The 26,977-nt window shown below is 42.5% G+C and overlaps 1 protein-coding gene across 3 annotated transcripts in view; it reads right to left on the bottom strand.

Moving 5' to 3' along the window:
* Positions 1-1,585: 1,585 nt before the first annotated feature.
* Positions 1,586-26,977, bottom strand: part of LOC138670280 (P2X purinoceptor 1-like) — a 186,226-nt gene continuing 160,834 nt past the window's right edge. For all 3 annotated transcript variants that reach the window (XM_069757477.1, XM_069757475.1, XM_069757476.1), the window contains 3 exons: positions 19,677-19,769; positions 9,164-9,296; positions 1,586-4,158 (listed from right to left, as the gene is read on the bottom strand). In XM_069757477.1, the coding sequence (XP_069613578.1) occupies positions 9,198-9,296; positions 19,677-19,769 (192 nt within the window). In that variant the 3' untranslated portion in view covers positions 1,586-4,158; positions 9,164-9,197. The remainder of the gene's footprint in view (positions 4,159-9,163; positions 9,297-19,676; positions 19,770-26,977) is intronic.

The raw sequence follows: 26,977 nt of genomic DNA, 5'->3' as shown, positions 1-26,977 counted from the left end.
AAGCACATTTGGAGAAGCCAATTTCTCTTTGGAAGAAGGTCCTGTGGACTGATGAAACCAAGATTGAGTTGTTTGGTCATACAAAAAGGTGTTATGCATGGCGGCCAAAAAACACAGCATTCCAAGAAAAAGACTTGCTACCCACAGTAAAATTTGGTGGAGGTTCCATCATGCTTTGGGACTGTGTGGCCAATGCCGGCACCGGGAATCTTGTTAAAGTTGAGGGACGCATGGATTCCTCTCAGTATCAGCAGATTCTTGACAATAATATTAATGAATCAGTGACAAAGTTGAAGTTACGCAGGGGATGGATCTTTCAGCAAGACAATGATCCAAAACACCACTCCAAATCTACTCAGGCGTTCATGCAGAGGAACAATTACACTGTTCTGGAATGGCCATCACAGTCCCCAGACCTGAATATCATTGAACATCTGTGGGATCATTTGAAGAGGGCTGTCCATGCTCGGCGACCATCAAACTTAACTGAACTGGAATTGTTTTGTAAAGAGGAATGGTCAAAAATACCTTCATCCAGGATCCAGGAACTCATTAAAAGCTACAGGAAGCGACTAGAGGCTGTTATTTTTGCAAAATGAGGATCTACTAAATATTAATGTCACTTTTCTGGTGGGGTGCCCATACTTATGCACCTGTCAAATTTTGTTTGAATGCAGATTGCACATTTTCTGTTAGTACAATAAACCTCATTTCAAGGCAGAAACATTACTGTGTCCAACAGTTATTAGATATATGAAACTGAAATAGCTGTTGCAAAAAAAACAATTTTTCTAAAACATTAAGCTTAAAATTAATAGGGGTGCCCAAACTTTTTCATATAACTGTATATAGAAGAAAGCAATGATCTTATGCGTAGACAGCTTTCTCCACTTCATGTTAGCATTCCTATTGTCAGCATTTCCCCAATCCGATATGGTTAATGACTGATATAGAATGAATTACACCCATTTGGAAAAGTAATGTCAATTAGCTAGATTAAATTTATTGCATCCTTAAAAGAAGTCTGTGAATGGGATAGCCTCCTTTAGAGTGTCTGAGTCAGACAGGTGGTCTTAACTTTGGACAAACCTTAAAAAGGTTGTCCACTACTTTTTAATTGATGACTTATCCTTAGGATAGATCATTAATGTCTAATCAGACGGGGTCTGACACCCGACGCCCCCGCCGATCAGCTGTTCTTTGATTTGAATAGGAGGTAGATGTGTAATACCCCGCCCCGGCCACTATCTGAAGGCGGAGCAGCTCTGCCACAGAAAACACCAGGAACAGCTGATCGGCAGGGGTGCTGGGTGTCGGACCCTGACTGATCAGACATTGATGGCCCATCCTAAGGATAAGTCGTTAATGAAAAAGTAGTGTCCCACTGCCTGGGACCACCAGCGATCAGCTGTGGAGAAATCTTGCAGTGAATGCTCAATTTCCCTGCAGTGCTGCTACAAGGGAACTGAAGTGTTACAAATTGCTGATTCAGATCATTTGGTTCTGTGTATAATGCAGGACAAGGTCCACTATTCAAGACACACTCTCCATTCTGAACAAAAGATGAACAGAAAATCATCATAAATGTAGTAATAAAAAAATATCATTTAATATTGCCTTTAATAACACATTGCCCAACAATGGTGGTGCCTTCATTCACTAAAGAGAAAACTATATTTATATATCTGTGTCCATGTACAAAAAAATGTATATTTTGTGTGGGGCAGATGATTTGTCTATAATACATTGTAGAAAGCAAAGTGGCAGAAATGAAAAATGAACATAATTTTTGTAATAGCTTGTGTGTCATCGTGTCCGTTTTTACCATCAGTGTCATCCGTCTGTCTCTTTTTACCATCAGTGTGTCATCTGTGTTTCCGTTTTCACTATCAATGTGTCATCTGTGGGTCTGTTTTTATCATCAGTGTGTAATTGGTGTCCGTATTTACCATCAGTGTATCATCAGTGTGTCCTTTTTACCATCCCTGTGCCAGTTTTAATATCAGTGTGTGATCTGTGTCTATTTTTACTATCAGTGTGCTATCCGTGTGTCCATTTTTACCATCACTGTGTCCATTTTTACCATCAGTGTGTCATCAGGGTGTCCGTTTTTGCCAGTTTGTCATTTGTGTCCATTTTTACCATCAGTGTGTCCGTTTTTAACAATCAGTGTTTCTGTTTTTACCATCAGAGCGTAATCCGTGTGTCAGTTTTTACCATCAGTGTGTCCGTTTTTGCCATCAGTTTGTCATTTGTGTCCATTTTTACCATCAGTGTCTCTGTTTTTACCATCAGCGTGTCATCTATGTGTCAGTTTTTACCATCAGTGTGTCATCACTGTCCGTTTTTACCCTCAGTATGTCATCAGTGTGTCCGTTTTTACTATCAGTGTGTCATCACTGTCCGTTTTTACCCTCAGTATGTCATCAGTGTGTCCGTTTTTACTATCAGTGTGTCATCACTGTCCGTATTTACCATCAGTGTGTCATCAGTGTGTCCGTTTTTACCATCAGTGTGTCATCACTGTCCGTTTTTACCATCAGTGTGTCATCAGTGTGGCTGTTTTTGCCATCAGTATGTCAGCTTTTACCATCAGTGTGTTATTTGTGTGTCCGCTTTTACAATCAGTGTGTCATCAGTGTGTCCGTTTTTACCATCAGTGTGTCATCAGTGTGTCCGTTTTTACCATCAGTGTGTCATCTGTGTGTCCGTTTTTACCATCCGTGTGTTTTTCTGCACCAAACCAGAAGATCCGGGCCGGAGTCAAAAACCAGTGAATCCCCCCAGTACATAGTGTGTGCACTGGGGGGGATTCATAAATCTGCAGTCACACAGAGTGCACAGCAATGGAAAAGAGGTGACAAAATGCACTCCTACCCCTAAAATATTACCACATAGAAACTGCTATAAAATTCTACCGTTAATACAGCATCGGGCTAATAAATTGAAAACCCCAGGTATAACATGAGAGCGTGAATGTGTAATAGGCATAGTGAATTGCGCAGAGTAGTATAAGTGGAATATGAGCAGAGCGGGGAGCAGTGGAGCCTTTCCTGCAGGATAGTCAGTGACGTCTACTGTTGGTATAGCAGTCAATAAATAAGGTGCTGCGCTAAGCGCACCGGATTGCTTAATCTTTACAGCAGCATCTTTCGCCTTACATCTACGACAGTTTACCCTTTTCATTAGTTTTGTAATAAATATTCCCTTATTTCAATTTCTGTATTTTCCTTTTTCATTCACTTTGTTTAGTACCCGATAAATTTGAATACTGTAATCTAGGGATCATTTATAAGCATATACAGTACATCACAAAAGTGAGTACACCCCTGACATTTTTGTAAATATTTTATTATATCTTTTCAGCGACAACGCTGAAGATTTGACACTTTGATGCAATGTCAAGTAGTCAGAGTACAGCTTGTGTAATGGTGTAAATTTGCTGTGCCCTCTAAATAACTCAACACACAGCCATTAACATCTATATCTCCAGTGTTGTCCCATGAAAAGACATAATATTATTTATTATTATAGCGCCATTTACTCCATGGTGCTTTACATGTAAGGAGGGGTGTACATAATAAAAACAGGTACAATAATCTTAAACAATACAAGTCACGACTGGTACAGGAGGAGAGAGGACCCTGCCCGCGAGGGCTCACAGTCTACATGACATATACAAAAATGTGAGGGGTGTACTCACTTTTGTGATATACTGTAGTAGAAAAGCTTTACTTCATACGGCTGTATATTACCAGAGATATCCATTTTATCAAATTTAGTGTGTAAACGATCAGAAAGCTGAAATGTTTGGTTTTCAAAGTCTGACGTTTTGCCGCAAAATGCGAAATGTCTTCTATACTGACCATCTGGATAACGGGCTAGTTCTATTACCCACTGCAAAATTATAGAGCTCTTATGAGGTCACCCATTTTGGAGTTGTGAACCTTGGTTGTTCTTAGATATGGAATTGTTGTCATTGCCATATCTTATTGGGTTAACGATGTGTGGTTTCTAATCACAAATTATATAATGTTTGGCCATCAATGGCATCTTATGTCAGGTGTCCATAAAATCCATAGTGAGGATGCAGAAGACACAGATTGTTGGTCCAAATAACAAGTCCGTATTTCAATAGTGACATCCATTATTGAATTTCTGAAAAAAAAAATACAAGACAAACTATTACTTTTTTTTTACCTTTAAGGTTTTTTTTTTTCCACTTTGGTCTGTTACGGAAACCAATGATGGATCATTTGTCAGAAGAGCATATTATACCTATAAAAAATGTTGAACTAAAGCAGTGCTTTGTAAAACTGCAGGGAGTCTATATGTTAAAGGTAATCTGTCATGAGGTTTTCTCACCTAATCTTAGAGCAGCATCATATAGAGGCCCTGATTCCAGTGATATATCACTTACTGGGCTGTTTGCTGTAGGTTTGATAAAATCACTGTTTTGTCAGCTGGAGATTATCACTAGAGGACTAGTAAACCAGCTGTCAGGAAGTCCTCCATATTCATGAGCTGTGAATAATCCCACCCTCACCACTAATTGGCAGATTTCTGGGTACACTGTACATGGGCAGAAAGCGTAAACAGATCTCAGCATTCAGAAAACTGATAGATAAAATCAGTGTTATCAAAATGACATCAAACTGCTCAGTAAGTGACACTTCACTGGAATCAAGGTCTGTGTCCCTACATTATAATGCACTCAGATTACATAGCAAATACCTGGTGACAGATTCCCTTTAAATCCTAACATACATTTGAGCATAGCCTTAAATAAATTATTGTGTCTAGTTACGTAATATTAGTTATTGATGTAAGTGGGAACAAAGTGAGTGTACACCTGAGTTAAATAAACAACTTAGTGAAAGTGAGAAAAAAACATTTCATTGAATGGACTGTCCACCTTTGGGGACAATTTTTTTTGTCTGTGGTCATACATCAGCTGAAAGGAACTAAAAAGAAGACAGATAAAAAGAGTTAGAAACGCTTCCATTGGATTTTCAGAATGAGCTCACTGACAGATTTTTTTCCCATTTAAATGCATTTATTTGGGGCTGGGTTTGCAACTGGGTTTCTCAGCAGTTCCGCGTCCTATTTATTCCAGTACTGGCGCCCTGGATCTACCACTCGGTACTTCCACTGGTGCCATGAACTCAGTCCTGTTTAAGTCCATTACCTTCGGCGTTTTGCAAGCTCAGAGTTTTCCTGTGGAAGGCCACTCTGTCTCTTCGTTACTTCAAAGTCATGCTGCTCCCTTGTCCCTTAGTCTCCTTTTCTGTAGTTTACCCACAACGACTGCACTGCTCACAGACATTTCTTACTGTAACTTGTCTCTATCTAACTAACAACAGTAGGGCAGTCACTTGCCCTAGCACTAAGCCAATCACACTCTGGGCTAGTCCCAAACCTTGACTCTATCGTTACCCTAACCTCACTTATGACGGCACATACAACACACATAAATAAAGGTTGCCTCTTCCAGGGGTATGTATAGTATCCTTCTTGGTGGATCAGCATGACCCCAGTCCCACATGGTTGGGACCCTGGAACCGAGAGTCCAAGTTCTTTAGGTCCGTAGGCCAACATTAAAGCCCTGACAGTCCAGGTGGCACATCCCAACTCCTTCAACCCGGTAACCGTACTTCTGGGTCAGCACTGGCCCTGCTCTGTCAGGGCCCAAAAGCTCTCCATGAGGCTACAACCCAGTTGGAATGTCAGGTTGTTCTCCCCCTAGCTCTCCGCAAACATATGACCTTGTGGAAAGGCCACAGTCCATTGGGGGCATAGTGCCTTAATTGTTTTCTCCCCTGTCTGCTGGAATTCAGTCCTTGGCTGAGGGTGTTGGACCCTTCAGGGGCTGCAGCATCTCTGCAATCCAGCAGGGGATATGAAATGAACACAATCAAACTGGGAAAGAGGGGGAGAACTTCACTTCCTTGGCCATTAGCTGTCATAAACACAAGGGAGTACTGAATCCTGTGGGTCACCTGACCCATTTGAGCTCTGTGCCAAAGCACACACGTGTAACCGACACAACTGGGCCAGCTCGTCATTTGACTCCTCTTCTTTTCTCGCTTAGGTGTCTGTGCTCAGACCCAGATTTCCTTGGCCTCTCTTCTCCTCACATATACCGACGAGTGCGCTCTCTGCGCCACGTACATCAAGACCGAATTCGTGGCTGTCTTCGACAGTCCTGAGACCCTGCCATTGGAGGAGGCCCAACAAGAGCTGGGGTTTCTGACCTTGACCCTCGGGGGTGTGATGATCCTGGGTTCTACCACCTCCTGGCAAGGGTAGTTAGCCTCTGACTCCTCTTTTCCCTCGGTCCAGACCCGAGAGACTGTGATCGCAAACCAGCCCCTCGGTCCATATTTCTTCAAGAACTAGACATGTTTGCCTTCCTGTAAACTGGGCACCAGCTGAAGGGATCGGGCATTGACATAGACCTTGTGCCTAGTGTTTTATTCCATGATAAAACCGTAGTCATATGCACGATTAAAGTATCTCACTATCCACTGGGACATGTGCTGCATCAATTTTTCTCTGTCAGGCTGGCCCAGTAGCCATGCTTTTTTGGCCTGAACCACCCACCTGGCCTGGGTGGTGAGGGGTTCTGTTATGGACCTGGTGGTTAGGAGCACCGGAATGACCTGATGGTTAAACTACCACAGGACAAGCTCTGGGAAGTGGGAGCTCTGCTGACCGCAACCCCTAATCCTAACACACAACTAGAAATAGCCGTGGAGCGTACCTAACATGACCTAGACGCCTCTTCACAGCCTAAGAGCTAACTAGCCCTGAAGATAGAAAATAAAGCCTACCTTGCCTCAGAGAAATTCCCCAAAGGAAAAGGCAGCCCCCCACATACATTGACTGTGAGTTAAGATGAAAGTCACAAACACAGAAATGAAACAGGTTTCAGCAAAGGGAGGCCAGACTTACTAAACAGACTGAGAATAGGAAAGGTATCTTTGCGGTCAGCACAAAAAACTACAAAAGACCACGCAGAGTGTGCAAAAAGACCTCAGCACCGACTCACGGTGCGGAGGTGCCACTCTGCATCCCAGAGCTTCCAGCTAGCAAGACAAAATCATGATAGCCAACTGGACAAGGAAACAAAGAACAAATAATAACTAGCAGGGACTTAGCTTCTGCTGGAGTAGACAGGTCACCAGAAAGATCCAAGAGCGAACTGAACCAGTACAAGAACACTGACAGCTGGCATGGAGTAACGATCTGAGTGGAGTTAAATAGAACAGCCAGCCAAAGAATAAACTACATCACCTGTGGAAGGAACCTCAGAAGCAGCAGCTCCACTCACAGCCACCAGAGGGAGTCCATGAACAGAACTCGCCGAAGTACCATTCATGACCACAGGAGGGAGTTTGAAAACAGAATTCACAACAGGGTTCATTCCTTGCATTGAGCTCTGCCCCCGAGCGCAGCGAAGGGGATTTTAGAGGTGGTTCTTTTAGCATGGGTGGGGGACTCAACGGCGTCTAAGGCTTCCAGGCTTTTGGCCCATCCGCCGGCTGCAAGCCAGGTTGCTGTTCATGGTCCCGACTCTGGCTTGGGCTGGGCCTGACTCTCTTTCAGCAAGCCACCAGGCTTCACCTCCTCCCTAACCATGTTCATGACCTTCCGTAGCTGTCCTCGGCCGCCCTTCTCCTTGGCCGGCTCCATAAGGTGCAACTCCGCCATCTCTGTTTCTTACTGCTTAATCGCCAATGTACATCCCATGAATCGTGTCGTCTCTTCTGCAACCTCAGGCCTGTCATGGTCCCTCACCTTTCACTGGGTGGAGTGCACCCTGACTCACCAGCCCATTTCTTGAATGTCGCTGCTCATTTCTTTGGGCCACACCTTGCTGGGCGGATCTTTTCCTTTCACTTCACTCTGCAAGTACGGTTACTCCCTGATGTGGGCGGGTGCTTTCAGTTGTGGTATTCCCTTTCATTGGTTTGCCTGATTAAGGATTAGACTCTGCCTTGCACACTTTTGCTTCTTGCTCATCCATGATGGGTGGATTTGTCTCGCCCTTTTGCTACACTCACCGCCATTTTGTAGTCCTTGCGCAGCATCATCTCAGACTGTTCAACAGTCGCCATCTTGCTTGTCACCCAAGTGTTCTTTGCACTGCATTGTCCTCACAAATGCAACACTCACCATGTGTAGCGCAGTGAAGGCCTGTAGCCACGGGCGAGACACTTGTCTTCTCCTGTTATACACAGCATACTATATGAAAGAGTGCATCCTGGCTGGGTGTTGATATTGGTGCTGTGAGGGTCTTGCGCCCATGCAGGTCGCCTGGCTACAGTAGTGTTGGCCGGCCAGTACCATAGCTTTCAGTGTTCAATAAAGGAGACTTAAAGTCCTAAAGCTGTCTTTACTAAAGGGTAATTTGGTAAGTGTTATGTCCAAGGGGTAGTAAGTACAAGGTCTTATGGATACGTCCTTCGCAATGTATAGTATTCTCACACACACAGTATCCTTCCACTGAAGTATACTCCAGGGTCTGTGAAGCACACGGATTCACCCTACTTCATCACAGCCTAGCTTGTTGCCACCTTTGGTGTTTTGCAAGCTCAGGGTTTCTCGTGACATGTCGTCCTATCCAAGTAGAAGTCCACTCTGTTTCTTCAGTCGCTTCAAGTTCATGCTACTCCCTTGTCCATTAATCTCTTTCGGGAGTTTACCCACAACGGCACCACCTAAGTCCTAACTTATGTCTTACCCTATACTATCCTATACTGTAAACTACCAATATTACTTATATACTATACATAACCCCATCCCAATATGTACAATGACGTAGGACAGTATTCACATAGTGTCTTCAGGGGTAGGAACACAATAACCATTGTCCACCACCACCACCATTGTCCTCCACCACTGATCATAAATCAGCTGGAAAGAGCTCAGAAATGACAAATAAGAATATTCTCAATTAACTCATTCTGCAACCAGCAATGGTCAGTGCAACACAGAGGCTATAGAAGGCAAAAATATTAATGAAAAAAGATTACAAAAATGATTTTTTTTTTTTAGCCAAAAACACCTGCATTTCAGTAACAAAATATTGCCCCCATAAGTTGACAGTTAAGTGGATTATAAATAATTTAATATTCATAGTATCTTTTCTAACGCATACCTTCTGCTTTTGAGACACATCATGCTTGTTTCTATTAACTAGGAACTGCTGTGTCTGTGACCCCAGGACTCTGTGAATTTTCATTTTGAAAATAATTAGCATAAGTTGGTTCATCTTCTTTACTTACTGTTTTCTGAAATAACAGAAACAAAGCAGACGGACTTGTTAAAGTAATGAATATGGCTAACTATCCTCAGCAATGACAGTACTTCTGTAATAAAAAAAAACACTGTTGACGTGAGTTTAACACATTGGTGGTCTTGGATCATACAGAGTATTTCATAATTGTTTCTAGGCCACCACAAAAGTATCCAGTGTTGATTTTATGTGCCTCATGTAGAAAGAAGCTAATGTGGGACTGAACCCCATTAAAGGGAATCTCTCACCCAGATAAAGTACGCCTGCGCAGGAGCCGCGACAGTAAGCAAAGAAGAGGGCATCATCATATGAAGATGGGAGGCACTGGACCCGGACCGCCCCTGGGTGAGTATAATCTAACTGGTTTTTCTCATCTTTCAGGATACATCGGGGGGTTTATCTACAGCATTACAGAATGCTGTAGATAAGCCCCTGATGGCGGTGGCCTTAGCTTATAGGCAAAAATGGGGTGACAGATTCCCTTTAAGGACTTAGACAGTTTTCATGTTTATGCTTTCATCTATTTCTTCCCTTTTCCAACAGCCATAACTTTTTTTTATTTTTCATTACATTGTCGTATAAGGCCTTACATTTGCATGATGAGTTGTAGTTTTGAGCACAATTGATCTTACCATATAGAGTATTGAAAAATGGAAAACAAATCCAAGCGTGGCGAAATGGGTGGAAAAAGAAAAACACAATTTTGCCATTAATTTTTTGTTTTGCTGGTGTTTATTGTGTAGTAAATGTCACATATGAATAGGATTCTCCTTTTCAAATTATGGCAAAATCAAACTTGTAAGGTTTTTTTTTTCTATATTTTAGTGGTTAAAAAAATGTTCAGAATCTTTGTAAATAAAAATTTGATTGTGTCTCCATTTTCTGAGACCTGTAACTTTTTATTTTTCCGATGCTGGGTGAGAACCTTTTTTTGAGTGCTGAGCTGTAGTTTTTAATTATTCCATTTTGAGTACATTTTGATCACTTTTTATTTTATCTTTTTAGGGAAGTGCAGCATCTGAGAAACTGCAATACTTTTATTTCATTTTTTTTTCTTTTCTGTACTTAAAGAGAACCTGTCAGACAATTTTGAAATGTAAATTAAGGACATGTCTGTAATGGCACTGTAAGGCCGGGTTCACATGACCATTTCTGTGAGCAGCGTATGATCCGCATACATCCGCATGCGTCATGCGTACATATCTTTAACATTATGTATGCAGGGACATATTTTTGAGGTTGTATCAAGTGAACGCAATATTTTGCGGACGATTGCGTAAAAAAAACGCATTACTGTCTATGGGAACGTATTGATATGCAAGGGCATGTGTACGCATGCGTTCGATATGCATGCGTACTTTAGACTGCGCATGTCCAGAAAATAACGTCACCGCCTCCACTATGCGCATAAAAAACCCAAACGCATGGCAAAATGCATTTAAACGCATGCACATGCAGCATTTTTGTTTGCGCATGCAGATGATACGCTGCACACAAAAGAACTAATGTGAACCTAGCCTAATACAGATTACATTGGTAACATTGGTGATGGAATCCGCTTTGTTGTTCTTCTCTCTTCGCTATGTGAAGTTTTCTGCTGATTAGATTTCTGTGCACAGGGGCCGGACTGTCTTCTCACGGTCTCTGATTCCCCATCCCATCCGCCTGCCTCCGGTCTGTGAATGATCTGCCTCCTCTGTTTAAAATCTCAGCAGTGACCTGTCATTCACAGACCGGAGGAAGGCAGAGGCAGAGGGACTGGGGAATAAGACAGGGCAGAGAAGATCCTGTGTACAGTCCGGCCCCTGTGCACCGAAATCTAATCAGCAGAAAACTTCAAATGGTGATGAGAGAAGAATCACAAAGTGGATTTCTTCACCAAAGGTATTAGTTTAATCTATACTACAGCACTATTAAAGCCATGTCTTAAAGGGAACCTGTCACCAGGTTTGGCCGATAAGAGTTTAAGCCACCGCTTTTCAGGGCTTATCTACAGTGTTCTACAATGCTGTAGATAAGCCCCCAATCTGACCTGCAAGAGAAGAAAAATAAGTTATATTATACTCACCTGGGGGGGGGGGTTCTGGTCCGATGGGTGTTGCAGGTCCGGGCCTGCTGTAGATAAGCCCTGAAAGGTGATGGCCGTATCTTATATCGGCCAAAACTGGAGACAGGTTCCCTTGATCATTACAAAGTCATGCTGACAGTCAGGTTCTCTTTAATTGACTTTACATTATTAAGATCACACTTTTTTTGAACACAGCAATGTCTATTTTTTTTTTTCATTTTTTAACTTTATTTCTGCATGAGGAAAAGAGGGTGATTGAAAATTTATATATATATATATATATATATATATATATAAATATATATATTTATATATATATATATACTAGATTGTGGCCCGATTCTAACGCATCGGGTATTCTAGAATATGCATGTCCCCGTAGTATATGGACAATGATGATTCCAGAATTCGCGGCAGACTGTGCCCATCACTGATTGTTCGAGGCAACCTTTATGACATCATCGTCGCCATGGCAACCATTATGACATCATTGTCGCTGTGCCCGTTGCTGATTGGTCGAGGCCTGGCGGCCTCGACCAATCAGAGACGCAGGATGTCTACGTCCTTTATGACATCATTGTCGCTGTGCCCGTTGCTGATTGGTCGAGGCCTGGCGGCCTCGACCAATCAGAGAGCCGGGATTTCCAGGACAGACAGACAGAAAGACAGACAGGCAGACAGAAAGACAGACAGACGGAAAAACCCTTAGACAATTATATATATACGAGATTGTGGCCCGATTCTAACGCATCGGGTATTCTAGAATATGCATGTCCCCGTAGTATATGGACAATGATGATTCCAGAATTCGCGGCAGACTGTGCCCGTCGCTGATTGGTCGAGGCAACCTTTATGACATCATCGTCGCCATGGCAACCATTATGACATCATCGTCGCTGTGCCCGTTGCTGATTGGTCGAGGTCTGGCGGCCTCGACCAATCAGAGACGCGGGATTTCTACGTCGATGCTGTGCCGGTCTTTGATTGGTCGAGGCCTGGCGGCCTCGACCAATCAGAGAGCCGGGATTTCCAGGACAGACAGACAGACAGAAAGACAGACAGACAGACAGACAGATGGAAAAACCCTTAGGCAATTATATATATAGACTAGATTGTGGCCCGGTTCTAACGCATCGGGTATTCTAGAATATGCATGTCTCCGTAGTATATCGACAATGATGATTCCAGAATTTGCGGCAGACTGTGCCGGTCGCTGATTGGTCGAGGCAACCTTTATGACATCATCGTCGCTATGGCAACCATTATGACATCTACGTCGATACTGTGCCCGTCGCTGAATCAGAGACGTGGGATTTCTACGTCCTTTATGACATCATCGTCGCTGTGCCCGTTGCTGATTGGTCGAGGCCTGGCGGCCTCGACCAATCAGAGAGGCGGGATTTCCAGGACAGACAGACAGACAGACAGAAAGACAGACAGAAAGACAGACAGACAGACAGAAAGACAGACAGACGGAAAAACCCTTAGGCAATTATATATATAGATATACATATATGAAAATAAATATTAGACACACTGGTGATTTTGCAAGTTTTACCTCCTACAAAGAATGGAGAGGTCTGTAATTTGTATCGTAGATATACTTTACTTCAACTGTGAGAGACATGATCTTAAAAAAATTAATTAATTAGCATTTTTTTGCATGACATAAGTATTTGATAAAATAGAAAAACAGAACTTAATATTTTTTACAGAAAACTTTGTTTGCAATTACAAAGATCAGACATTTCTTGTAGTTCTTAACCAAGTTTGCACACACTGCAGCAGGGATTTTGGCCCACAATGCCATACAGATCTTCTCCAGATCGCTTAGGTTTTGGGGCTGTCGCTGGGCAGCATTGAGTTTCAGCTTCCTCCAAAGATTTTCAATTGGGTTCAGGTCTGGAGACTGGCTAGGCCACTCCAGGAGCTTGAAATGCTTCTTACAGAGCCACTCCTTAGTAGCCCTGGCTGTGTGTTTCGGTCATTATCATGCTGGAAGTCCCAGCCATGACCCACTTTCAATGCTGTTACTGACGGAAGCAGGTTGTTGGCCAAAATTTCACGATACATGACCCCATCCATCCTCCTTTTCAATACGGTGCAATTATCCTGTCCCCTGTGCAGAAAAGCACCCCCAAAGTATGATGTTTCCCCCACCATTCTTCACAGATGGGACGGAGTTCTTGGGGTTGTACTCATCCTCCTTCTTCCTCCAAATACGGCAAGTGCAGTTGATACCAAAAAGTTCTATTTTGGTCTCATCTGACCACATGGCCTTCTCCCATGCCTCCTCTGGATCATCCAGATAGTTATTGGTGAACTTCAAACAGGCCTGGACATGTGCTGGCACGAGCAGGGGGACCTTGTGTTCACTGCAGGGTTTTAATCCATGACGGCGTAGTGTGGGGCATATTATGCTATGGAGCATCTTATGGGGCCATCAACCTTTTATGGAGCAGCAAAAGGGGCATATTATTCTATGGAGCTCTTATAGGGCCATCAACCTTTATGGAGCATTATAAGGGGCATGTTATTCTATGGAGCATCTTATGGGGCCACCATTAACCTTTGTGCAGCATCATATGGGGCATATTTTAATATGGATCATCTTATGGGGACATTATTAAACTCTGTGCAGCATTATATGGGGCATATTTTTGTATGGAGCATCTTATGGGGCCCATTATGAACTGCACGAAGCATGATATGGGGCGTATTTTGTATGGAGCATCTTATGGGGCCATTATTAACCTTTATGCAGGATTATATGGGGCGTATTTTGTATGGAGCATCTTATGGGGCCAATCATGAACTGCATGGAGCATTATATGGGGCTCCTGATTCAATATGGATATTCAAAAACATTTAACATACTGATGTCTCAATCAATTTTACTTTTATTGGTATCTATTTTAATTTTTGAAATTTACCAGTAGCTGCATTTCCCATCCTTGGCTTATACTCGAGTCAATAAGTTTTCTCAGTTTTTTGTGGCAAAATTTTGGGTCTCGGCCAGGGCCGGCGTCAGCACCCGAGCAAGTGCCGGGGCCCTAGCGAGACGGGGGGGTGGGGGGGGCGCATTTTGACAAGCTTGACCAACTTTTTACCATTGATGTCGCCTATGCAGCATCAATAGTAAATAAATATAATGTTAAAAATAATAAAAAAAAAAAAATCGTACTATTCTTACCTTCTGGCGGCCCCTGCAGCCTTCCCGATCCTTGCGATGCTCCCGGCAGCTCCCGTTCTCAGTGATGCCTTGCAAAATGACCTCAGATGACGTAGAATCATGCAAGATGGCTACGTCATCACAGGTCATTGTCTCGCAAGGCATTACTGGGAACGGGAGCTGCCGGGAGCATCGCTAAGGCCTGGACTGGTTCCGGGGGCCGCCAGAAGGTGAGAGTATAACTATTTTTTATTTTAATTCTTTTTTTTAACAGGGATATGGTGCCCACACTGCTATATACGACGTGGCTGTGCTATATACTAGGTGGGCTGTGCTATATACTACGTGGCTGTGTTATATACTACGTGGCAGGACCAGACAGGGATTAAAATTCAGCCCTGACATTTGAAGTTACACAGGCCCACTTGTCGCATGGTGACTGTATAATATCTTTGTACTCTTGTAGGTTACAAGAAGTGAGGGGAGTGTAATACGACTATATAACATATAACCACAGCTGTATCCAGCATTACAGCTCAGTCCCCATAGAATGTAATACAGCACAGCCCCCATAGAATGTAATACAGCACAGCCCCCATAGAATGTAATACAGCACAGCCCCCATAGAATGTAATGCAGCACAGCCCCCATAGAATGTAATGCAGCCCCCCATAGAATGTAATGCAGCCAGCCCCCAAAGAATATAATACAGCCAGTCCCCATAGAATGTAATACAGCACAGCCCCCATAGAATGTAATGCAGCACAGCCCCATAGAATGTAATGCAGCACAGCCCTCATAGAACGTAATACAGCACAGCCCCCATAGAATGTAATGCAGCCAGCCTCCATAGAATGTAATGCAGCCATCTCCCATAGAATGTAATACAGCACAGCCCCCATAGAATGTAATACAGCCAGTCCCCATAGAATGTAATACAGCACAACCTCCATAGAATGTAATGCAGTACAGCCCCCATAGAATGTAATACAGCACAGCCCTCATAGAATGTAATGCAGCACAGCCCCATAGAATGTAATACAGCCAGCCCCCATAGAATGTAATACAGCACAGCCCCCCTAGAATGTAATACAGCACAGCCCCCATAGAATGTAATACAACACAGCCCCCATAAAATGTAATGCAGCACAGCCCCATTGAATGTAATGTAGCCCCCCCAATAGCCCCACAATCCAGTTATCACTCATTGATATATATATAATAAAAAAAACACTCTACTCACCTTTCCTCTTGCCCCACGCTGCTCCTGGCTCAGGTCTCAGCAGCTGCCATCTCCCGACACACAGCAGGTGCACGATCATATGACGTCATCGTGCACCGGCAGTGTTAGAGGCAGAGCGGGGAATGATGGGAGAGGGAGCGACAGCAGACGCTCTCTCCTCCATCATTGCATTCAACTGTACCGGCGTCTATGACGCCGGTATAGCTGAATGCGGGGCGGGGAGTGTGCAGAAAGTGGGGGGGAGTGTGCCGACAGCAGCACACTCGAGCGGCCCACTACTGCCACTGGCCCTTCTGGCATTTGCCAAAACTGCCCGATGGCCAGTCCGACCCTGCTACGTGGGCTGTGTTATATGCTACTTGGGCTGTTATATGCTACGTGGGCTGTGTTATATGCTATGTGGCTGTGCTATATACTACATGGCTGTTATATGCTATGTGGCTGTGCTATATACTAAATGGCTGTGCTATATACTACGTGGCTGTGTTATATACTACGTGGCTGTGTTATATACTACGTGGCTGTGCTATATACTACGTGGCTGTGCTATATACTAGGTGGGCTGTGCTATATACTACGTGACTGTATTATATACTATGTGGGCTGTGTTATATGCTACGTGGGCTGTGTTAGATGCTAAGTGGGCTGTTATATGCTACATGACTGTGCTATATACTATGTGGCTGTGCTATATACTACGTGGGCTATGTTAGATGCTACGTGGGCTGTGCTATATACTATGTGGGCTGTGCTGTATACTACGTGGGCTGTGTTATATGCTATGTGGCTGTGCTATATGCTACGTGTGCTGTGTTATATGCTATGTGGGCTGTGTTATATACTATGTGGCTGTGTTATATACTACGTGGCTGTGCTATAAGCTACGTGGCTGTGCTATATACTGCGTGGCTGTGCTGAATGCTACATGGCTGTGCTATATACTATGTGGGCTGTGTTATATGCTACAGTTAGGGCCAGAAATATTTGGACAGTGACACAATTTTCGCGAGTTGGGCTCTGCATGCCACCACATTGGATTTGAAATGAAACCTCTACAACAGAATTCAAGTGCAGATTGTAACGTTTAATTTGAAGGGTTGAACAAAAATATCTGATAGAAAATGTAGGAATTGTACACATTTCTTTACAAACACTCCACATTTTAGGAGGTCAAAAGTAATTGGACAAATAAACATAACCCAAACAAAATATTTTTATTTTCAATATTTTGTTGCAAATCCTTTGGAGGCAATCACTGCCTTAAGTCTGGAACCCATGGACATCACCAAACGCTGGGTTTCCTCCTTCTTAATGCTTCGCCAGGCCTTTACAGCCGCAGCCTTCAGGTCTTGCTTGTTTGTGGGTCTTTCCGTCTTAAGTCTGGATTTGAGCAAGTTAAATGCATGCTCAATTGGGTTTAGATCTGGAGATTGACTTGGCCATTGCAGAATGTTCCACTTTTTGGCACTCATGAACTCCTGGGTAGCTTTGGCTGTATGCTTGGGGTCATTGTCCATCTGTACTATGAAGCGCCGTCCAATCAACTTTGCAGCATTTGGCTGAATCTGGGCTGAAAGTATATCCCGGTACTCTTCAGAATTCATCCGGCTACTCTTGTCTGCTCTTATGTCATCCAAAAACACAAGTGACCCAGTGCCATTGAAAGCCATGCATGCCCATGCCATCACATTGCCTCCACCATGTTTTACAGAGGATGTGGTGTGCCTTGGATCATGTGCCGTTCCCTTTCTTCTCCAAACTTTTTTCTTCCCATCATTCTGGTACAGGTTGATCTTTGTCTCATCTGTCCATAGAATACTTTTCCAGAACTGAGCTGGCTTCTTGAGGTGTTTTTCTGCAAATTTAACTCTGGCCTGTCTATTTTTGGTATTGATGAATGGTTTGCATCTAAATGTGAACCCTTTGTATTTACTGTCATGGAGTCTTCTCTTTACTGTTGACTTAGAGATAGATACACCTACTTCACTGAGAGTGTTCTGGACTTCAGTTGATGTTGTGAACGGGTTCTTCTTCACCAAATTAAGTATGCGGCGATCATCCACCACTGTTGTCATCCGTGGACGCCCAGGCCTTTTTGAGTTCCCAAGCTCACCAGTCAATTCCTTTTTTCTCAGAATGTACCCAACTGTTGATTTTGCTACTCCAAGCATGTCTGCTATCTCTCTGATGGATTTTTCCTTTTTTTTCAGCCTCAGGATGTTCTGCTTCACCTCAATTGAGAGTTCCTTTGACCGCATGTTGTCTGCTCACAGCAACAGCTTCCAAATGCAAAACCACACACCTGGAATCCACCCCTGACCTTTTAACTACTTCATTGATTACAGGTTAACGAGGGAGACGCCTTCAGAGTTAATTGCAGCCCTTAGAGTCCATTGTCCAATTACTTTTGGTCCCTTGAAAAAGAGGACGCTATGCATTACAGAGCTATGATTCCTAAACCCTTTCTCCGATTTGGATGTGGAAACTATCATATTGCAGCTGGGAGTGTGCACTTTCAGCCCATATTATATATATAATTGTATTTCTGAACATGTTTTTGTAAACAGCTAAAATAACAAAACTTGTGTCACTGTCCAAATATTTCTGGCCCTAACTGTATGTAGCTGTGCTATATGCTACGTGGGCTGTATTATATGCTACGTGGGCTGTGTTATATACTTTGTGGCTGTGTTATATACTACGTGGCTGTGCTATAAGCTATGTGGCTGCGCTATATACTACGTGGCTGTGCTGAATGCTACATGGCTGTGCTATATACTATGTGGGCTGTTATATGCTACGTGGGCTGTGTTATATACTATGTGGCTGTGTTATATACTACGTGGCTGTGCTATAAGCTACGTGGCTGTGCTATATACTGTGTGGCTGTGCTGAATGCTACATGGCTGTGCTATATACTATGTGGGCTATGTTATATGCTATGGGGGCTGTGTTATATACTACGTGGGCTGTGTTATATGCTACGTGGCTGTGCTATATACTATGTAGCTGTGCTATGTGCTACGTGTGCTGTGTTATATACTACTTGGGCTGTGTTATATGCTACGTGGCTGTGCTATATACTACGTGGGCTGTGTTATATACTACATGGCTGTGTGATATACTACGTGGGATGTGTAGTAGTTATCACTCATGTAAGAAGTGAAATCTGGCATTGTACTATACCCATATTTCTCTGCTGTATCTGTGCATCATGAATCGTTCTATATGTTAAAGGGGAGGCGCACTGAGACTCTTTCACCCGGGGCCCTCAAGAACTTGGAGCCGGCCCTGGTCTCGGCTTATACTCTGGTCGGCCTATACTCAAGTATATGCGGTACTTATTTTCCCCACTGTATATGTTTTTCTTTTCCTGTATTTTTTAGTTCCTCTAGGGAAATTGCAATCATTTGATTGCTTGTACTAAATACTGTAATATTAGTCTATTGCAGTATATATTTGTGCAATATTTGTGGTTTTCCTATGAAGCCTGGGCCATGATTCACAGAAGGACTAAGATTGCTGCCAGAGGATCCTTTAGCAGATGCCCAGTTGCCATGTTAACCTATCAGCTCTCAGTGATGGCATCATGGGAGGCTGATGACAGCTGGTACAAAAGCACACTAGCAACTTTGCCATTTAAATGCCACTGTCAATGACTGACAGGGGCATCAAATTGGATAACACCAGTGATTGAAGCTCATGCCTGGAGCTGCTGTTACAGGCAGATTTCGGCTGTGTAACACAGCCATCATCTACCACATATGAAGTTTGCTCAGCTCCTAGATTACAGGTCATTAAATGGGTCATTTTAAATGAACACTGACAAATATAACTCATAATGAATGTATTAATCAATGCAAGTGTACTAATAATTAAAAATAAAAGATACCTTTTCACTTTTTGCATGCTTGAATTTTTTCTCCTTGTAATAATTCCTTTTTGGAAGTACGTGTAGTAACATCAAGTCACATAAAACCGTTGCCTGAAAAACATACAGATTATACCCTGTTCACATCTGCTTTGTCATAGCAGCAGTACAATGAAAGTAATGGCAGTGACTGATTTGTCAAATGATCGACACCAATGGTGCGCTACAGTCCCCATCATGGTGTCCACAACTGTATTGGACAAATTAATATATACAACACTGACTAGCAGGCAGCTACTGACTGTAAAAACTTATTAAGCTCAGGAACTAAATATTTCTAAAGTTAAATTATTGGGAGGGGTTGACACGCTCAGCTGCTTCTTAAGGTAGACACAGGAACATTTTGGTAGTAAATTACCTGCTGGATTATTATAGTCAGAATAGACCAAAGCAGGGTACAGGGAAAATAAGCAGAGCATTCCTGGCTTAACGTCTAGCGAAACAAAGTGCAAAAGAGTCCTTTCTCTTCAGGTTTCACTTGCGGACGCCACACAATGTCCTTAGCCCCTCCTGGAGCCACATGGGAGTTCCTCCTCTCCTAAGTCACAACAACTGACTCTCCAGATAAGCTGTTTTACCCAGACTATGTGATGATCACCCGACCATGACATCATCTCAGGTCCTGTTAGTACACAAGCCGATGTCGACTCTGCAGTAGGAGATATGGTGAGCACTCTCCCTCCCACTCTATGTGTGTCTACATAAAACCAGCCCATGTATACAGCTTTAAATTAACCCTCTCAGCACATAGTGTGCTGGAGGAAAAATATCCTGGTTTTACATCACTGATGCCAATATGCGCAGTGACACCTATCTCCCTTCATGTACTGTGCCAGTGACCCTGTCACATTATTTATAGACATTTTTATATATTTTTAGCTCTGCATCTTTATACTTTACTAGATGGTGGCCCGATTCTAGAATATGTATGTAGTTTATTTATGAAGATTTAAGAATAATGCAATGAATACACAGGATTTTCTGGGTAAAATATATACATTATCAGTGAAGTGGTGTTTAAATCCCACGACAATATCACTGTTTGGTCGCGGCCGGCCGGGTGCGACCAATCAGCGCAGCTGGGTTTAAATTCCAAGCCAATATCGCTGATTGGTCGTGGCTGGCCTGGCGCAACCAATCAGTGAAGCGTGATTTAAATCCCGTGCCAATTCACGGCCGGACTGTGCCTGTCGCTGATTGGTCGCGGGCAGCTGGCGAGACCAATCAGCGACGCGGGATTTCCGTTACAGACAGACAGAATTAGATTATTATATAGTAGATACTGGTTGCGTTAGAATCGGGCCACCATCTAGTATTCATATAAACATTGGTGCTTACATTTATGCTTTAACCCATTGTACACACTGCCATTGTTTTTCTCCTGTCTTTATTTTAAGAGTCAAAACTTTATTAGTCTGTAGATAAACTTGGCACACACGTGGTCAAATGAAAGGGAGATTTAATTGAAAGAGAGTACATACAATATTGACGTTTCGGTCTTAGGTTAGACCTTCATCAATGTACCTCTCTTAGAGTATTTCATAGACTGATGTACTAATAGGAGATAAATCCCTCTGCTTGTGGCTGGTGCAGCTATAAATAGCCGGCTACACTGGGCGCCGGAGTTGTGCTGTGCTGGACGCGGCATCCACCGCTCGTCCTAATTCCTCTCTAATGGTCTCTAATGGTCTCTCCCACTCCCCTTTTTTTGAATCAATTATGAAAATTGAATAGTGCTTATCTGTGGGCCGGAGGCTCCGACAACATTTTGTGAAAGCCCGGGGCCCCAGTACTTCCATTCCCTTGATGCTGTTACCTCCGGGAAAAAGGCCACTGGAATCAGCACATGCACAGATTGAGAGCTTGGCACCTAGATTTCATTGCTGAGATCTCAATGAGCATATGCACAGCCTCCGGCGGCCATTTTCCGAGGTCACAGCATCGAGACAATGGAAGTATGGGGGCTTTGGACTTTCACAAAATGTCGCCTAAGCCACAGCACCACCGAGCACCGCCGAACCTACCGCACCAGCCTAGGATGGGAGTAAGATCATCGCCCTGCAGCATCAGACCACCAAAAGAATTGCCCGACTTCTGCTGCCACCTTGCTAATTGTAAGTACATTCCGACTATAAGATGCTCCTCCGTTTTCCTCCAAAAATTTTTAGGGAAAAAGTGCGTCTTATAGTCCAAAAAATGTGGTATATGGTCCTTCTGTTGTGCATTCTGAGCATTTCGTGTACAGCAAGATAGAATAGAGCCGATGGAGAACCTCCTCAAGCCTCAACTAAGAGGTTTCTCTTACAGGCATGCAAACCTTGTAGGCTTTGTTTCAGGTCTTTATAGGGGAGAAGAAGTTAACTTATCGGATGTAGGTGTAGATATCTTCACCATACAAACTGCTGTGGATATTTTGCTGCAATATTTATTTATTTGTTTTCCCATGCTTCTAATGAGTCATACATACATGCTAGCCACCTTAGGGAGAGACCCAAGTTGGGCTAAATGTAGCGGGACGAAAGAGACCGAAAAGCCCTCTACAGCCCGAAACACGTGTCCACAGGTAGGAATTGGTTGGCTGTGTAAATTTAGAAACTAATCCGCAGCATTGCACGCTTGGCGATTCCAAGCGCTGTGGATTAGACTGGGGTGGAAAGAGATGATTTGCATAGCTCCGCCTACTGCAAAGGATTCTGGGTAAACCTGCTATTCTTTGTATTATGCTGCTTGCAAGTACTTTCCGTTTTTGGAAAGCATCCACTATCTAATGAGTCATGGCATTTGAGTATAGTCGCCCAGCTAATGCTGGGTTGACTTGGTTCTTTTTAAACATCAAATAAATTATTTGATTAATTATTTATTTCATTGTTTATTTATTGAGGAATTCTTAATGTTTTCTAATATTTATTATAAATATCGCTGCTTATTTAAACAATTAATTTGTCAGTGTATTTAATTTAGTAACATTTTATTTACTTAGTTATGTATGTTGAATTGGGAATTGGGACTTCGTGTCAAGGCCCCTCGAACTGCTTAGCTGGGGCCCACATGACGACACAGGCCCATTCATTTTAGTATTAATTGGTGTTTTTTTGTACCCCCTTTTTCTCCTCTCTATTGGTCTTCTCCACTCCCGCTTTTGATCAATTTTTTGAATGGTGCTTATCTATATTTGGAGTACAATATGTCACATAAATTGACACTGGTCAGATTTTAAAAATTTAGCCTGGTCATGAAGGTCAAAATTAGCTCTGTCACTAAGGGGTTAATGATGGGGGTTGTCAGTTCTTTGACTTTTTGCTTTATCGTGTGCAATCATGCACTTGTCCTTGGGAGCAATATTACGGCACTTTGGAATACTTCTTACTTTGGCTTATGATAGATCCTATACAGAATCTGTCTGTGATCATCAACTTTAGCTTTTTAGCACATCTTGATATTCTTTTTATATTTCATTGTTTTTCCATGTTATTTATCTTACTGCTTATATTGCACATTATGTTTAGACGTTTGGCATATATGGATGTCAATCACTAGAAGGTTGCATTCATTATTATTTCAGTAGTATATGAACAATGTGATACAATTAATGTGGTTCCAGGGTCATTAATTCTCTCCATTACCTTGCTCCTTTGCATATTGCTTTCCTGACTTTGAACAGCATTAAATAGAAGGTTTCCTTGCCTATTTTTTCATTACGATGCTTATTTGCATATTGCTTTTTCTGTGAACAACATTAAATTAGAAGGTTTCCTTCTAAGGTATTCCTATTTTTCTGTGACAACCTACCGTATCTATTGCTATGTATATTTTTGCTTATTGAGCACATTGGAGGAGGAGTATCAGTCCTTGTTTTCATTGTTTTTAATAAGTTGTCATTAATAAAATGCATTATACTTTTATAATTGGTGATCCTCATTATTACCCATACATACACACTTCTTTTTTTCTGGTTGCATGTATGTTTTTAGTGTTTTATCAATGATACTATTGTCTATTTGTTCTGGCCTCCGTTCGCTTTGCCTATTAATTATTTATCATTAAATTAATTTGTATTGGTAAACATTAATAAATATCGTGGCCTATTTTATCCAGTGAATTTGTCGGTGTATTTATTTTAGTTAACATTTTATTTATTTAGTTATGTATATTGAATTGGGCCTTGGGCCTCGGTGTCCCTGTGTATTCTGGTGTTCAGATAAAAGATTGTTTCTGAAAGGTTAATCTGCAAGAGGAGCAAATAGCTGCTTGTTAAGTTTTAATCTATGTTTTTTGGGGGTATACGTCCTCTTTAAAGCCACACTCCAGCGTTTTTTTTAAAATTTCAGCGCTGTAGTGGTGCCACTAATGTAAGTTCCCTGATCCTAGTCTTATACTCACTTGCCAATGTCTTCAGCTGTTCCAAGCACTGGTCCAATCCCAATCTACCATCTTGTGACCGCAACTTCTGAATGAAGTGAAGTCAGAGGTAACAGTCAGAAGCTCTCAGAGTAAGTCTATGAGATCCTCATTCTGACGCTCATAGACTTACATTGAAAAATGGCCCAAAGCTCAACCAGCAAACATTGGAACAAACCAGCAGCTCAAAACCTGTATAAGACCAGAGCTGATAAAAGATGAAGACAGTAGATGGCAGGTATAATACTAGGGGCAGGGAACGTAGATTAGTGGCGCCACTCCAGTACTGGAATAATAATAATAAAAGAAAAAAGTTGGCGGGAAATCCTGCCTTTCCCATTTTTTTTTAGTAACAGTTAAACAGGCACTGAGTATTTGGACACAATCATATATTTAGAGTTATTATTAAAGGGTGTAAAGTATAATAAGTACATAAAACTAATAAGTTTTAAGTATAGATGAGCGAATATGTTCAGAAAACGATCGCCAAACATAAATTCGGCACAAATATGGTACATTGGAATTCGTGATCGGTAACACAAGCATTTTTCTTAAAATCGGAAAAAGTCTGTAACATTCGGTAAAAGATGGCATAAAAGCCGGCAATTCATGGCAGGCTGCATGGTTGCATGATGTGACCATTGAGCCGCCTGTCATCCAGTAGACACTGAGCACTGTGTGCTCAGTGTCTCCCTGTGAATTGCTATTCCCTGTCTAAGGCCACCGCGAGAGTGAGAAAGTTCTCCTGCTTGCGGTACCGTCTGACAGGTCTTGCAAGTTCACGACCAATGAACCTACTTAACCTATGTGACACCAGCCCGAGCACTGTGGGAAATTTTCAGAAAGGAGAAGTGAGATCACTGGCTGTGAACTCCCGGGACCTGTCAGACAGAACCGCAAGCAGGAGAACTTTCTCACGCGCACGGTGCCCACAGATAGGGACTGGATGACAGGCTGTATGGATACATAAGGCATCCATGCAGCCTGCCATCTAGATGTAGCAGTGCTGGACTTGTCTTGGGACAAATGGATTGAAAGCATCTCTGCAAAAAGGTGAGGAATACTGTTGTTTTGTTTTTTTACCTCTTTTGCAGATGACAAGGGTGAGGTCATAAGTATGGTTTAATTAAGACTATTAGAGGAGTCTGTGTCATTCTTTCAATTAAAGGACTTTTTTCTGGGTGTCTGTGTATTCTTACAATGTTACTATGGGGTTAGTAATGGGGACATCTTATTGATGCCTCTGCATTACTAACCTCGAGGCTTGATGTCACCTGACAATACAAAGGTGACATCAACCCCCAAACTATCACCCCACTTGCCACCGCTACAGGGCAAGTGGGAAGAGCAAGGTTAAGTGCAAGAATTGGTGCATCTTAGAGATGCTCCTTTTCTGGGGCGGCTGTGAGCTGATGTTTTTAGCCTAGCCATCTATATTTCCAGCACTCCTCACATTCCTCCATAAGTCCGAATCCCGCATTCAAATGCCTGCACCACTGGTGAAACAAAGGATTTTTGAGAAATACTGCAAATGTGGTGAGTGCCGCAATTTTTTTTTCTGCAGTGATTTTACAGAACACAGCAGATGAATTGCCGCCTTTTCTATCTATCTATCTATCTATCTATCTATCTATCTATCTATCTATCTATCTATCTATCTATAGATATATATATATATGGGTGTGTCACTGACATCTATATATCTATGTATTCTATGTGTTTATAGCTATTCTATCTATTCTGTTCTAACCGGTCAGTGTGATTTTACTGTATGTGGCACATGAAGTGCCGGCTTTTCAAAGGAAACCGGTGCGTAAAAATTGGACAGCATTCAGATGGTCCAAGTGCTATGAGATTTTTTTCTTGAATTCATTGACATGCATTAGCGATTCTCATCCGAAATACGCAGCAAATTGCAGCATGCTGAGATTTTACTCTCAGTTCAATTTCAGCTGAGAAAAAAATCGCAGATGGGATGTGACCCATTGAATAACATTGCTCAGAGTGCAATCCGATTTTTCTCGGATTGCACTCACCCGTTTTTCTCGTAAATGAGTATGAGCACATAGATTAACAAACACTGGGACGAGTGCTATGCAATCTTTTCTCACATAGCACTCACCCGTATTCTACAGTAGTGTGACTCCGGCCATCATCAGCCATTCCTGCACTGTAAATAAATAATTAAAAAAAAACCCTGCATGGGTTCCCTTGTATTTTTGATACCCATCTAGGCAAAACTCACAGCTGTGGGCTGCAACCCTCAGGTGTCAGCTTCAGCAAGGCTGTTTAACAAGAATAAGGAGCCCATGCCGTATTTTTTAATTATTTAAATAACTAATTTTTAAAAATGGCATAAGGTCCCCCCATTTTTGACAACCAGCCTTGCTAAAGCAGAAAGCTGGTGGCTGGTAAGGGGCCATGGATATTGGCCCCCCAGTCTAAAAATAGCAGCCCACAGACACCTAGAAAAGGCCCTATTATATGCGCCAATTCTGGTGCTTTGCCCGGCTCTTTCCTCATGCCCTGTAGCAGTGGCAAGTGGGTTCATATTTGTGGGGTTGATGTCACCTTTGTATTGTCAGGTGACATCAAGCCCACTGATTACTAATGGAGAGATGTCTATAAGACACCTATCCATTGCTACTCTTATAGTCATGGTAATTAAAGACACAGCCAGAATAAAGTCCTTTATTAGAAATAAGAACAAACACAATTTTCCATTTTATTTAAAAATAAGAAACACAGTTATACTCGCCTAACGCCTAATTACACCGAAGCCCTCATTCTCCTGTAATAAAACTAAAATAAAACAACAACAATATACCATACCTTTCTGTTGTTCTGTCCCATGCCGTAATCCA

Source organism: Ranitomeya imitator, chromosome 3, assembly GCF_032444005.1.
Source record: "Ranitomeya imitator isolate aRanImi1 chromosome 3, aRanImi1.pri, whole genome shotgun sequence".
In the NCBI taxonomy this organism is placed as follows: Eukaryota; Metazoa; Chordata; class Amphibia; order Anura; family Dendrobatidae; genus Ranitomeya; species Ranitomeya imitator.
The sequence above is the reverse complement of the archived record's forward strand: the minus strand, read 5'-3'. Positions and strand labels throughout refer to the sequence as shown.